The 16,100-nt window shown below is 41.1% G+C and overlaps 1 protein-coding gene across 7 annotated transcripts in view; it reads left to right on the top strand.

Annotated features, from left to right (window-relative positions):
* sh2b3 (SH2B adaptor protein 3) overlaps positions 1–16,100 on the top strand; it is a 286,946-nt gene that overhangs the window by 112,241 nt on the left and 158,605 nt on the right. For all 7 annotated transcript variants that reach the window (XM_068054957.1, XM_068054951.1, XM_068054954.1 and 4 more), the window contains exon 3: positions 11,875–11,976. In XM_068054957.1, the coding sequence (XP_067911058.1) occupies positions 11,875–11,976 (102 nt within the window). The remainder of the gene's footprint in view (positions 1–11,874; positions 11,977–16,100) is intronic.

Here is a 16,100-nt window from a genome sequence, read left to right as displayed (position 1 = left end):
GAATATGTTCTCCACTAGTAGTGGTGCCCTTACTTGGGGATACTCATTGGTGATGGCCATACAGAGACCGTCTTGCTGGAACTTTATGACTGAAAGGTCAGAGAGGAAAAACTTTGTTGCTGCTTATGGGACTGGGGTGCATACAGTTATGTGGAATGAACAACCGTATGAGAAATATGTATATTTGAAAGAACTAATTAGCAGGGTTATGGAGAAAAAACTGGGGTGTGGGACTAAATTAAAACAGCTCACACATGATGGGTTGAATGGCCCCCCTTCTGTGCTATAAGATTCTGTGAAATAACAATACAAGTTCAGGGCCAAATACTTCTGTGCTATTTAAATAGATTCCCCTTTATACTCACCATACAAATAAAACAGCAAATATTGAAATTTATATGTTATTGGAAACGTGGTTGAAAAGCTATGAGGGTTTACATGAGAAAAACAGCAGAGGTCAAAAGTCTATAGAATATGTGATTTGACATGAAGTACTTTTCATTTATAGTGTATTGGAAAGTGATAACTGATTAAAATGAACGTGGAACTAATTAGATAAAAGCAAAATGCTGCAGATGCTGGAAATCTGAAATGAAAACAAGAAATGCTGGACATACTCAGCCGGTCTGGCAGCATCTGTGGAGAGAGAAATAGAGTTAACATTTCAGGTCAGTGACCCTTCATCAGAACTGACAAATATTAGAAATGTAAAAAGTTTTAAGCAAATAAAGTAGGGGTGGGGCAAGAGATAACAAAGGAGAAGGTGTTGATAGGACAGGGTCACAGAGAATAACTGACCAGAAGGTCATGGAACAAAGGCAAACGGTATGTTAATGGTGTGCTGAAAGACAAAGCACTCCAAGCACAAACTAACTAGTACTTTTCACATTTTATTTATTTTAGTAACATTAAAAGCTTTCACTTTTAATTGTATGTGCTATTCGGCTGAATTTTACCAGCCCCTCGATGCCGGGGATCGTGGTGGTGGGGGAAGGGGGCCATAAAATTCTGCCGGGAGAAGGCCACCGCAACCCCCGACGTCGAGAAGGCCCTGCCACATTTTCTGGTGGCGGCGAGGCCTCGGTGCGGCCACCCCTGGCGACAGGGACTTCATTAAAATTAATCACATTAACATGCTAATGAACTTATCTGACGCTGGCGGCTGTCCCACGCCAAATTTACGGCCAATCGGCTGCCACTCACACGCCTTTGGAACTGTTGGGGAGGGGGGAGGAATAAATTTATTGGGGGGGGGGTGGGGCAGGTAGCAGGGAAAACTATCCCTATTGGTTGCAGGGATGGTGGGAAGGGGTTAAGGGTCAAAGAATAAATTTCGAGGCGGGGAGTTCAGGATATAAATAAAAGTTTTTTCTGGGAGGAGAGGGCAATTTATACATAGATTACCCATTGCGGGGGCGGGAGTCAGGATTTAAAGTTGTATTAAATTTTTATTTTTATTTCCCGGAGACAGGGACCTTTACAAATTTAAATGTCACTGAAATGCTTGAAGCCCTTCAAAAATGGCGCCTGCGCGGTCGCGCCAGATGCCGTTGCCAGGGATGCGATGGGCACCTCTACGTCATCGGGGGTGACACTCCACCCCCTCCATTTAATTAAGCCCCTGCGTGTAATATAGCAGGGGCTGTGCGGCTGCACTTCTGTGTCGGAAGACCGCTGCTTTCACAGGCGGAGCACAGCACGCTGATAAAATTCAACCCATTGTGTTTGCTCAGATCAGTTTGTTGAAGTCTATTTCCTCTGTTTTGAACTAATTGTTTTTCACTTATTTATGATACTTCATCTTTGATTATGTTTTGTTCCCCGAGGAAGCTGACTATTGTTGCAATGGCCACTCTAGATGTGCTATTTATACATTAAGTGATTGAGGCCAATACAGTCTCTCCATACGACAGTGTTGTCTTTCAGTGGCATGTTCTGTTTGTTAAGTTGAAATTTATCCCCTTTGGGGTTCCTGAAGGCTCATTTGACAAAGCTGGTGTGTAACTGTGGACTATGCACATCAGGAAAATACCATGTTTGATTCCTGGTCTGTGTTGAGCTAGTTGACCTCAGCACCCCTAGGCTAAGGATGAAACAATCAACAGGGCCCTGACTCTTGATTGCTAACTAGTGACCCCTTGCTGTCAGGTGTGGACAGGATTGAGCTCAGCTTTAATGCCTCCAGTGGTTGAATAGCTGATCATTTCCTGTTTAGGCTCACGCTTGAGAAATAGACAATTGGTCTGGCATACCCTACTTTGGGAAGTTAAACAAGTTTGTTTTGTAAGGTCACAGAAGTTTCTCATCTGTGAAGATTTAAAATGCTTAATAACCAAGACACCACAACAAATACTTTATTAAACATCTGATGGTTGACACACGTTATATATGCAACCATTTGTTTTCTTTAATTATAGGCTGCAAAGCTTTTGATACTGAGTAGTTGGAACTTAGATGTCATAGAGTTATACAGCACAGAAACAGGCCCTTCAGCCCATTGTGTCTGTGCCGGCCATCAGTCACCTATCTATTCTAATCCCATTTTCCAGCACTTGGCCCGTAGCCTTGTATGCTATGGCGTTTCAAGTGCTCATCTAAATACTTCTTAAGTGTTGTAAGGGTTCCTGCCTCTACCACCCCTTCAAGCAATGTGTTCCAGATTCCAACCACCCTCTGGGTGAAAAACTTTTTCCTCAAATCCCCTCTAAACCTCCTGCCCCTTACCTTAAATCTATGGCCCCTGGTTATTGACACCTCCTGTGCACTTAAGGCAGTACATTTGTGAAAAACTGTACTTTTTCTGGGCTACTAATTATGCAGTTCATGTTAAAGAGAATGACCTGACAAATGAGGGGGTGCGATGTTTGGGTTAGTTTTACAGTGTGTTGTGGAGCCACTTAGCAAAATGGAACAGTTCACACATATATTTTCATTGGTTCAAAAGTAAAACAGTAAATTCAGTACTCAATCTTTCCTGTTGAAACTCGCAGATCTTTCATGCATCTGTAAAAGTATAAAAGTGCTGATGTGCATTAATGTTTGCAATGATTGTAATGTAGTCATTTTCTGAAACTCGTGCTATTTGCACAATACTTATTGGCAAGGCCATTGCTTTGTGGTTTTCATTGAAAAATACTTGTATTTTTATGTTGAGCAATATGGATGGATGTTACCTTGGTGAATTATTTACATACACCTTGATCCCTGTTTTCTGTAGTGATTGGAGTTCAAATTCCAACTGTTTTGGCAGTGACTGATGATGGATTGTTGCCACTATTACTAATATGACACTCCTTAGTTCGTCACTACAGTCATTGTTAAATTAGCTGTATTCTTTTTAAATTGCTTCCTCCCAAAGTAACCATGATGCAACATGAATTAACTAATAATTAAGCTCCAAACATGTTGCTAAAAAATTTGGAATTAATATATATGGCAACCTAGGAAACCACCAAATGTTGGCCAGCAGTTTCAACAAAGCTAACAGCCCCACAGCTGGACAAAATGCTAGAAAATACTATTATTTTAAAAGTATGTGGAACTTATCAAAATGGAGACATTTGACATTCAACAAATAGAAAATTGCTCTTTCAGAGCCAGTGAGGCCGACTAGCAGTAATTATGAACTTAGTACAACGTTGAAAACTCAGTTACACCTTATTCAGGCAAGTTGCAAGTTTTTCAAGGGTTTTTGTATAGCAAAAATAAGAGCATAAGACTGGAAGTAACTCACTTCCTGACTCCCGAAAACCTGTCCACCATCTACAAGGTGCAAGTCAGGAGCGTGATGGAATGCTTCCCACTTGCCTGGATGAATGGAGCTCCAGCAACACGCAAGAAACTCGACACCATCCAAGACAAAGCAGCCTGCTTGATTGGCAATCCATTCACCACCTTTAACATTCACTCCGTCCACCACAGGCACACTGTGGCTGCAATGCATACCATGTACATGATGCGTGCAGCAACTCACCAAGGCACCTTTGACAGCACCTTCCAAACCCGAGACCTCTACCACATCGAAGAACAAGGGCAGCAGATGCATGGGAGCACCACCTCCTGCAAGCTCCCCTCCAAGTTGGAAATATGTCGCCGTTCCTTCACTGTCGCTGGGTCAAAAACCCGAAACTCCCTCCCTAACAGCACTGTGGGTGTTCCTACACCAGATGGACTGCAATGGTTCAAGATGGTGACTCACCATCACCTTCTCAAGGGCGATTGGGGATGGGGAATGAATGCTGGCCCTGCTAGCAACGTCCACATCACATGAAGGAGTGAAAAAATATTGTCAGTTCAGTGATTTCTAATTGCATTCTGGGGTAGATCAGCACAGCCTCCAGAGAAGCGTATAATCACTGACAGCAACTTCTGAATTTCCGCATTTAACTGTGCACGCGTGGATGCTCGAAGCTGCTGTCAGTTTCAGAGCAAATAATGGCAGCAAACGCTGATAGTCCCATCGTCATTGCTACCGCAAAATCATTTCAGGTCTGTTAACTCTGTTTCTCTCTCCACAGATGCTGCCTGACATGTTGAGTATTTCCAGCATTTTCAGTTTACATTTCAGGTTTCCAGCATCTGTTTTTTTCTTTACTTGTACTTTTAATAGAGAAAATAAACTCTAAGTGCATGCAAATCATAAGGGATGGTTACAAGTATTGAAGACACAGGATTTATTTTCCAGAGGTGTCTCAGGCCACTCCCTGCTTGAACATTTTTACACTTTTAACACTTTATTTTATGCACGTTTCAGTATTCTGGAATCTGCATTGAACATGTGTATTGCATTTTTGTGCAATTATATTGCAAATCATATTGTATTTGTCATTTGGGAATTAATTATTTGTGTTTACATTTTAAACCCTCTTGATAGCAGCAGATAATTTATTTATGACAGATTTAATTTAAAAAATTTTTTTTAAAATGCCCACTAACAGATTCTAACAGGATTTGACAGGGTAGATGCAGGAAGGATGTTCCCGATGGTGGGGGAGTCCAGAACCAGGGGTCATAGTCTAAGGATACGGGGTAAACCTTTCAGGACTGAGATGAGGAGAAATTTCTTCACCCAGAGAGTGGTGAGCCTGTGGAATTCGCTACCACAGAAAGCAGTTGAGGTCAAAACATTGTATGTTTTCAAGAAGAAGTTAGATATAGCTCTTGGGTCTAAAGGGATCAAAGGGTATGGGACGAAAGCGGGAACAGGCTACTGAGTTGGAGAATCAGCCATGATCATAATGAATGGCGGAGCAGGCTCGAAGGGCCGAATGGCCTATTCCTCCTATTTTTCTATGTTTCTATGATCTAATTGGTTAGGTTTATTCACTAGGACTTCAGGCAGCAAGCTTGGAACAGTGTGCACTCCTTTGAAATACTGTTCCTACTCCCCCATCCCCCACCCTAACCTTTCCTCTGGCTGAGGCCAAATGCTGGAACATTTTTGTTATTGTGGGGGCGGGTGCATTCGAAAAGCATGCTGTCCTAGAAAATGTTGAAACTTTAATCAGAATATACCATTTTTAAATGTAAGCAATTTTATATTTCACTATTGATAGAATTTTAATCTTTTAAAAAAAGATGTCTGCTATTTGGGTTTCAACAGACCAACCAGACCTTAACTTGTTGTCATTGTTCAGAAAAAAACTGCTTAATCTTCAACTCCTGTGCTGTCGTCAAAATTTCATTCTGCTCTTGCCAAAATCTGTACTATAAATGAATCTTAATAACTGTTCCCAACGGGGAACCGAAATATGCTGCAAAGCAGTTCAAACACACTATCTCTTGCTGTAGACATGCTATAACCATGAACATGGAATAAGATATGGCTTATGCAAAGTCATAAGTAGGGGTCTGTTCACACACAGATTAATATGTTGATAAATAAATTTGAAAATGTATACATTATGTATATATACAATGTATTCAATGTAAAATTAAAGCGCATGGGATTGGGGGTAGTGTATTGCGATGGATAGAAAATTGGTTGGCAGACAGGAAACAAAGAGTAGGAATAAACGGGTCTTTTTCCGAATGGCAGGCAGTGACTAGTGGGGTACCGCAGGGATCTGTGCTAGGACCCCAGCTATTCACAATATATATTAATGATTTAGATGAGGGAGCTAAATGTAATATCTCCAAATATGCAGATGACACAAAACTGGGTGGGAGGATGAGTTGTGAGGAGGATGCAGAGAGGCTTCAGGGTGATTTGGACAAGTTGAGTGAGTAGGCAAATGCATTGCAGATGCAGTATAATGTGGATAAATATGAGGTTATCCACTTTGGTAGCAAAAACAGGAAGGCAGATTATTATCTGAATGGCTATAAACTGAGAGAGGGGAATAAGCAACGAGACCTGGGTGTTCTCGTACACCAGTCGCTGAAGGTAAGCATGCAGGTGCAACAGGCGGTAAAAAGGGCAAATGGTATGTTGGCCTTCATAGCAAGAGGATTCGAGTACAGGAGCAGGGATGTCTTGCTGCAATTATACAGGGCCTAGGTGAGGCCACACCCGGAATATTGTGTGCAGTTTTGGTCTCCTTATCTGAGGAAGGATGTTCTTGCTATAGAGGGAGTGCAGCAAAGGTTTACCAGACTGATTCCTGGAATGGCAGGACTGACATATGAGGAGAGGTTGAGTTGGTTAGGATTATATTCGCTGAAGTTCAGAAGAGTGAGTGGGGATCTTACAGGAACCTATAAAATTCTAACAGGACTTGACAGGGTAGATGCAGGAAGGATGTTCCCGATGATGGGGGGAGTCCAGAACCAGGGGTCATAGTCTAAGGATACGGGGTAAACCTTTCAGGACTGAGATGAGGAGAAATGTCTTTACCCAGAAAGTGGTGAGCCTGTGGAATTTGCTACCACGAAAGCAGTTGAGGCCAAAACATTGTATTTTTTCAAGAAGGAGTTAGATATAGTTCTTGGGGCGAAAGGGATCAAAGGATATGGGGGGGGGCGGAGTGGTGGGGGGAAGTGGTAACAGGTCACTGAGTTGGATGATCAGCCATGATCATAATGAATGGCGGAGCAGGCCCGAAGTGCCGAATGACCTACTCCTGCTCCTGTTTTCTATGTTTCTGTGTTTCTATTATACATTGTTATGATACAATGTTAATTACATAGTTGTGACAGCATTGTGACTGAAACCATATCTTCCTCCCCATTCCCTCAGTACAGCCATTAATCTATATTGAGATGTGTTGGTGTGCAGTGAACACTTGTAATGGCTGAAACAGTAACACCATTTTATAGGAAACTTGGAGTTCAAATACCAAATGTTATTTCAGTTTTTTTGTGGAGTATTTTTTCGCATTAACCTTCATTGGAAAATATTGCGATAGAGTAATGTCTTAAAGGGAATATTCTTGCTTTAAAGATTGGAGGTCATTTATGGTCATTCTTAATTTAAGGGCTAATCTGGGTTTCATTGAAAGTTATTGATCTTTGATTTTTCACAATATTATTAAAAGATTAAGGAACTTGCATTTAAATCATGTTTCTCATATCACAAGTGCTTCATGTACAATATATAACTTGTTAAGTGAATTGGCCATTTTTGCACACTGCAACGTCCTACAAGCAGCAATGAGATGAATTGACCAGCTAGTTTATTTTTAGAAGTTTTGATTGAGGGAAGAATGCTGGCTAGGAAACTAAGAGACTTCTTTTAGTAGTGTGATGGGTTCTTGGTTTAAAGTCTTTTCTGCAGAGCAGCACCTCTGGCGCTGAGCACTCTCTCACTACTGCCCTGAATTGTTAACGTAAATTACATTCTCAATTCCTGGACTGGTTCTCCAACCCACAACTTTGTGACTCAGACAGAGTGCTGTCAGCTGACTCAACTTGATGCATACAGACAAAATAATTGAACATGATCTCCAAAACACTTGTGAAAATCCTATAATCTTCTAATAAATATAAACAGAAACCGTCACCATCTACCAGTGAGCTTAACTATAAACAGAAAGATTTGTAGAATGTGGTTGCCAAAACACGGGTAAACCCTGAAATCTCATAATAAGAATGGAATTTGACTTATTCAGTCACCATAATGCGATCGGTCTGAGCCCTTGAGCATTTTCTAACCAGTGTACAACAATACCTCACAATGAAACTTGCTCCCAGAAATATACCAGAATTCTATTATGGTAAACAAACCATTAATTTTCTGTACACTATTCATTCAGACTTGAAATTCAGTCAAAAAATGCAATTGTCCGATATGTTTGAAATTAAATAAACCAACACAGTTGAAGTTCTTGCTCAAGATATTCAAACTCCAGCAGGAGTAGACAGTATAATGATTGTATTCTATTAATAATTATTATCAGGAGACTGAATGGCAGTGTGTTAGAATACTGTTTTATTTACATCGAATGGAACTTTGGTCCAAATTCTCAATCCAGATCTCCATGGTAAAAAAATCCATAGCACAATAAAAAATTGGAGTAATCAGTGGACAGTTTCACTAATACAAGGGGCAAAGGAGACCTTTTCTAAGATTGCTGCTGAGATACAATACTGAGACAGAAGGAAGACCTCTGTTGTACATAATCTTTGCCATACCTGCCCTGGGTGTTCTCTATGGAGTCACTGAGCTAAAAGAGGAAAGTATTTTAATTTTGCTGCTGTTACCACCATATTTCATATCAAAAGAGTTAGCCTAGTTTTTTTCAGCTGGAACCTTAGCAATGATTCCTACATTAATTACAGGGATATTTCTATTCATGGTTTGTAATTAATGGACATGCCTTCAGTTGCCTCGGCCGTAAGCACTGGAATTCCTTTCCCACACCATTCCGCCTCTCTACCTCTCTGTCCTTTATGAAGCTCCTTAAATCTACATCTTTGACTATATTAGAAGATTTCACTTCGGCAGTAGTGTAAATTTGCAAGGACACGAATTTTTTCTATTTTAAATGTTTATATCTTAATAGTGTTTAAGAATTTTGTTTTTCTAATTAGACAGGTAATTTGTTGACCTAAAGACACCTGGTTTGGTTAGCCTTATTCGGGGGTTAATAGATGGTACAATTTGGCTGGGTCTTTCTTTAATTTGGAAAGATTAAAATGATATGTTAGGCGATCTGTGTAGGACAGGACTGAATTAACAGTGCGTTTCTCCCACCGCAATCAGAATCGTATATTTTGATTGGGGGCTTTGACTTGAGCGGTCGGTCAACATATGTTAACGGTGTTATATAAATACACGTTGTATTGTTAATAACTGGCAATGTTTGTAAAACAATGTTGAAACGCAAAAATGGGAATTTCAAAGTGATCAATTCTGGCCAGGCAGTCAACAAACAAGGTTCCTTCAAAGTGTTGTGTTTTATGAATCTATGGTGTTGATGTCCTGCTTGCATTACACTGACGACTTAGGGAGATAAGAGATAAAAGAACAGCTTCCAGATTCTTACAGAATTGTGCAAAACCTACACGCTTTCTTAGGTATTGGTGGGTTACAGATAACACAGTGCCTGTGGTTACGTGCAGTGAGGATGTTTTATGATTTTGCACTTGTGAGCAGCATTTTACTTTGTGCTTTGTCAGGACAAAGGGCATTCCTCAGAAGCAGGATTAAATCAAGCAGAGAAGGTTAAGAATGGTGCTATTAAATGAGCAGTGGCGTGCACTGGTCTCCTTATACATTAGTTAATCCCAGGCCCCCTCTGGTTGTAGGAACTTTGGAAGGGGATCCTGCAGAGAGAGAGAAACAGTATCTCCTGGACTTTTCCTGAGAGAACTGATATATCCCTTAGATTAGCAATTGTCCTACAATGGAGGAGAGGCTTGCTGGGAGGGATAATTTAACAGTTAATGAAGGAATATAACATCAGGAGAAGAAATGGCAGAAGCAGTATGGGCAGAAATTAGTAAGGGTAACAAAGAAGCAGTTCCAGCAGTAATGGACTCCAACCATCCAATTTATCTCCGAGGATAGACAGAAGTACTGAAGCCTTCAATTAGGCCAGTAATAGACCACTTAAGGGCCTCAGTTGGCCTCTGGGTAGGAAGGTCATCGTTGGCCTATCCTGCCTTTGCAAAATCGCTTGGCGATGGGGTGGCGACAGGCTCTCCACCCCTGCCACCCGTCGCGATTCTATGGGCTCCCACCCCCTGCCTTGGGGGTGCCCATAAAATCCAGCCCTCTGTGTGGGCAGTGGAGTTAGTATAATGAATGAAGATGGCCCAGGTGCAAACCATTAACAGTCAGATTGTTGGAATCTTTGCATTTGTGCCGCTCCCCAAAATATCCTCAAATGGGCCACACAGTTTTGTATAATTATTAATCTTTATGACAAGTTATTTGGAATAGCTTCATAGTTTTGTTTACACACGCTAGCAATGCTCTTGCATACCTTTGCATACTGCAAATCCAATTAGGGTGAATTATGTTAGAATAAGAAGTTCCTAGTATTACATGTTGTCATCCCTTGATATAATGAGATTTCTCTCAGAGGTTTGAAGAGATGAATTATAATGGGGTTACTGTATTACTAAACCCTGAGAGCAGTTTGTGCTGTGTGCCATTCTCTACAGGCGCTAAAGTTATGTTCCAGCAACTAACCTAACTCATAAAGATTAAAAAATCATGATCTTGAAAAATGTCATTTTCTGAAGTTCATATTCTGTAATATTGTTCACTGCATTATGAAAAATCTGTAGATGTGGTCGAGATTGCTATTTGCCGGCACCAAATATAAGTTGTTCCAAACTGCACCACGTACAGATTTTGTAAATTGGGAAAAGTGAATGAAAGGTTCATGATACGAACAGACTGAAAAGTAAGATGGAAAGAAAGAACCTATTTGCAGCACACCTGTTACCCCAGTGACCATTTAGATTATCCATGCATTATTGAAGAACCCAAATGGTTTCCATGGTGATGATATGTTTAATGATGCTTTTGGCTTACTGCTGCCTGTAGCAACCTCTTCTTTAACAGGACCACTCTCAGGCACATGAAGCAGCGCTGGTGGCTTCAGAGGAGTTTTTTTTTTTACTTCCTGTGGCAGCAATTTAAATACTACCTTTCCAGCTATTGGCAAACTGAAGACTTAGTCTGCCTGTACAAACCTGCCATTCTGTCATCCAGAAATATGCATCAGTAAATCACCACTTTTGATCAACTGTTTGTGCCAATTTCTTTGCTTGCTGCTACTGATATGTGGCATTAGTTTTGCAAGATAAATGGGCATTTCATGGTATTGTGATCATGACATGACACCACTGACCTAGCCAGCAGTCTATTCCTGGCCAACATTATGTCCCAGTATCAGGATACTTATCAACAAACCTGACTTCCTGACTTATGAGTCAGTAATGGGTTAGTGAGTACAGTACCTGCCAATGTACAATCTTTGCTTCACTGCAACTCTTAACAGTTCATTTTCTAATAGATTCTCATTTCAAGGTATTCACATATTTCTGGTTTGCCAAATCAATGCAGCCAAATATATAGTGATGAGTTTCCCATCAGTAAGCAGAGAGCAATTTCCGATCAGCTGCACATTCTGGCTTTTGTTCCCCAAGTGAATTCTATAAATTGTTTCTACAAGTGAAATAAAAGCCTGATTCTAGTTTGTATGGAGCCACAGATGATTAAAAACTCCACAGATGTTTATCTGAACATTATGGTTGCAATGATAGATGTATTCTAATGTTGCTCTCATTACTCTCTCTATTGAGAGTATTGAAACCTACATTGGAGTGCAGAGAAAGCAGGCAGAGTTCATTAAAGTCTTTAGTATAGACTTTAAGTCACATTAAGACAGTGGTGAGATATTGGAGTTGGATTGCAATCACAGAAGAATGAATCTTGTAAAGAACATGTCTTCATATTTTTCTTTTTGTATGTTTTTTCAGTGCTCGAAACCGAAGCACAGTACTCCTTGTTCTGCAATTACAGAGATAAGAACATGTACTCAGCTTGAGATGCCAGACAACATAAACACATTTGTACTGAAGGTGAGTGGCAGTTGATGTCTATTGAAAGAGTAAAGTAGTGGGGCTAGGTTGGGCACCGCCAAACTACCTTAGGATAGTTTTGTGCTGCGGAATTATACCAATAGTGCAGCATTGAATTCTTCATTACTCTAATTGCCATTGCTGGTGCTGAGGTGATTTGCTGTATTAAGGAACTCAATAATGATCCATGCGATGCATCATGAGCAGCGTTCTGGATTGGTGTAAACGGTCCCAGGTAATGTCAATCAAACAATGAGGTTATTATGCTGGTGATATTGGTTTATTACTGTCCTTTAACTTGTGAAAGACTTGCATCATAGTCTACTCTCAGAGTCACAAATGTTTCACAATTACAACAAAGCAACACCACACCTCTCCAATCTGAAATCCTCTTTTTATTATATTTTTGTGACACCTATGTTTTCATTGAAATGCAAATATTAGTGCCAGTTAATTCACTGGCTCCAACAGCACATATCTACAGCAATACACCAAACCAAAACTATTTTTGATGAAAATACTGAAAGACCTTATGGTTCTATATGGAGGATCTCGGTTCAGAATACAGCCTTGACTGGCACACAAATTTATCTTCCTTCAATGTGTGAGCCTTACCAGCTGTTGGTTAGTCTTGTAGATGATCTGTTCTACAATTGTAGAAGCCTTCACCTCTTGCTTCAGGGACTTGGCCCTCCCTGAAGAAGACACTTCCTTTTGGCTTGTTGCTGATAGCAGATTGCAGATGTTGACATGTTCATGTCCCAGAAGCATGCTGAAGAAGGAATGTAAGTGGTCTGGTGCAGTAATGTGGAATATAATGTTACACGGATATTTTGGAAATTTTGCTCAATTATGTGCGTTAGTTTTTGTTTAAGTGTTGCCCTCTGGTATTCCTCAGTCTCAGAAGGTTAAGAAACACTGGAGGGAACAGTGATCATGTTTCTTTTGGGCCTCCTTATCTCGAGAGACAATGGATGCGCGCCTGGAGGTGGTCAGTGGTTTGTGAAGCAGCGCCTGGAGTGGCTATAAAGGCCAATTCTGGAGTGACAGGCTCTTCCACAGGTGCTGCAGAGAAATTTGTTTGTTGGGGCTGTTGCACAGTTGGCTCTCCCCTTGCGCCTCTGTCTTTTTTCCTGCCAACTACTAAGTCTCTTCGACTCGCCACAATTTAGCCCTGTCTTTATGGCTGCCCGCCAGCTCTGGCGAATGCTGGCAACTGACTCCCACGACTTGTGATCAATGTCACACGATTTCATGTCGCGTTTGCAGACGTCTTTATAACGGAGACATGGACGGCCGGTGGGTCTGATACCAGTGGCGAGCTCGCTGTACAATGTGTCTTTGGGGATCCTGCCATCTTCCATGCGGCTCACATGGCCAAGCCATCTCAAGCGCCGCTGACTCAGTAGTGTGTATAAGCTGGGGGTGTTGGCCGCTTCAAGGACTTCTGTGTTGGAGATATAGTCCTGCCACCTGATGCCAAGTATTCTCCGAAGGCAGCGAAGATGGAATGAATTGAGACGTCGCTCTTGGCTGGCATACGTTGTCCAGGCCTCGCTGCCGTAGAGCAAGGTACTGAGGACACAGGCCTGATACACTCGGACCTTTGTGTTCCGTGTCAGTGCGCCATTTTCCCACACTCTCTTGGCCAGTCTGGACATAGCAGTGGAAGCCTTACCCATGCGCTTGTTGATTTCTGCATCTAGAGACAGGTTACTGGTGATAGTTGAGCCTAGGTAGGTGAACTCTTGAACCACTTCCAGAGCGTGGTCGCCAATATTGATGGATGGAGCATTTCTGACGTCCTGCCCCACGATGTTCGTTTTCTTGAGGCTGATGGTTGATCATGTAAATTGTGTGAATTAACACATTGGTTAGGTTGTTTGATGTTTCATTCTTTTGACAGTGTAGTTCTACGAAAGCTGTGAAAACCCAAAGGGATAATGGGAAATTGGAAAAAAAAGATATGACAGAGTTAATTATTGTAACACAGAATTTTATTACATCTTTGAAAATAAAGCTGCTGTACAACATTGCCATTTAAAAACTATCTCCTGCTTCTCATTAAAAAAAGTAAAGTTAAAAGTAAATAAATAAATAAAACAGATTTAGGACTTTTATCTCTCCTTTCTCTACTGATTTTCTCCCATTTTAACCTACTCTCCTGAAGCTGTTGATTCCTTACTGGTGTATGTGCTATGGGCACTAGGCCGTTTCCTCTACATCACCTGATACCATGGCTAGACTAGACTCGGAGTGATAGTGTTTCCCTAAGACAACCTATTTGAAGCTGAATTTTTCCTAACCCAGCTTTATGCGCAGCCTAATCCCATCATTAAATGTACTTATGTCAATGTTCATGCTATTAGAAAGTCCCTTTTAATATTCCTTTCTAAATTTTGAAATAGAAGAAAGATTTGCAAAACTTGATTCCTGGTGGATTTAAATACCTTTAGTTCTGGAGATAAAGGCCTACTGCAGACTGGAACACTAATCATAATTTTGAGAAGTAACTGAACTGTTATTTATGAATTCCTTTGACAACAACCCTGTATTAGTAATTTTTTTCCAGTTGAAACAAAACTCATAAAAGACATACCATTCAGAACTATTATGGGACCCAACAGGTACAAATCCATTTTGTTTTGCTCTATCTTACTGATTCCGGCAGGATAATTTCCTTTCTTTCTTTCCTACGTCATTCCCCTTATATGTTCATTCATCATATCCAGTCCAAAAAAAAATTAACCCTGCATTTCCTGACCCCCTCCCGCCCCTACTGCAATTTTACGCGGGGCAGTGGTGGCGAGAAACGGCCTGCCCGCCCCAGGCCAATCAAGGGCCTTAAGTAGCCAATTAACTGGCACTTAAGGGCCTCCTCCCGCCGCCGCGGGTATTTTACCTTCGGCAGCCGGACGGCAAAAGCTTCAAGAACCCCGCCTGGTAAAACCAGGTGGCCTTCTTGCAGGCTTGGAGGGGGCTCTCCAGATTGGACTTGCTGCTTCAAGGAGATGGAAGTCCCTCCCAAGACCAATTAAGAGCCTGGGGAGTGAAAAATCCCGGCCTGGCTCCCCAGGCCCAACGGAGGGGGGCTTACCCCCAACTTTTTGGCTGGTGGGCAGGGCCTCACGCCCAACGAAAATTTCTGGCCAATAAGTTTGATAGTCACCTAGACCTGCTCGTTCATGCTTCATGTAATTGGGAGTTATTTTTCACTGTCGACTCTTGAAAAAATAAGCTATTTAAATATATTTCTTTTTATAATGTATTAAAAGTGTTGTGCATTGCACTCACTTCTTGTTGCAATATTTAAGTTACATTTTGTATGTCAACATTTTATAAAGGGAAAAACCAATGTCAGCATTTGCCTGTCACGCCGTAATTGAAGGCCACTAGGTGGTGTTGTTGCAACACACCTCAGCCACTAGGTGGTACATTTGTAGTATACTTGACTGAAAATCTCCTCTGCTTGCCACACAATTGAACGCTGTAAATTAGGATGCACGCAACCCATGTTTTGAAAAATGTTTCTCCACTGTTGAGAAAATGTGAAAAAAATGTAATTCTCGGTCCTGTTTTTCGCCTGTTGCAAAAATGTTGCACTAACTCGTGTCTGCCTGACTAGGCCTCTAGAACCCAGTTCCACTCTTCAGCCTTAGGTCTTGCTGAACTCTCTGAGCTGAAATGCCCGAGAGAGAATGTTAAATTTTTCAATCAACTATTTTCTCATAATTAACACATTACAAAGATAAAAAAGTTACTGCAGCACATGTACTTACAAAAATAAACTGAAAAGTATGTCAAAAGGCACACAACCATAAACACATGAAAAGACGCAAATAGTTAACTTAACATTAGCACAACCATATCAAAATACAACAACGCACTTAAAACCAGAAATTGAAAACATTAATTTCCTTCAATACCACCATTAAGTGGTATCCCGCTATTTGCCATTCATGGTTTCAGGTTTACAACTCCCAAACACTGCCTCAACTCACAAGACTACTAACCCCTACTCAATAATTTGTTTTTCTCCACAAGTTCCTCAATAGACCCGTCAATGGCATATCCAAATCATCCACGTTATACTGTTCCTAAACAATACCCTTCAGTGTTCAATC

This window comes from Heterodontus francisci, chromosome 23 (assembly GCF_036365525.1).
Source record: "Heterodontus francisci isolate sHetFra1 chromosome 23, sHetFra1.hap1, whole genome shotgun sequence".
NCBI lineage: Eukaryota > Metazoa > Chordata > Chondrichthyes > Heterodontiformes > Heterodontidae > Heterodontus > Heterodontus francisci.
The sequence above is the reverse complement of the archived record's forward strand: the minus strand, read 5'-3'. Positions and strand labels throughout refer to the sequence as shown.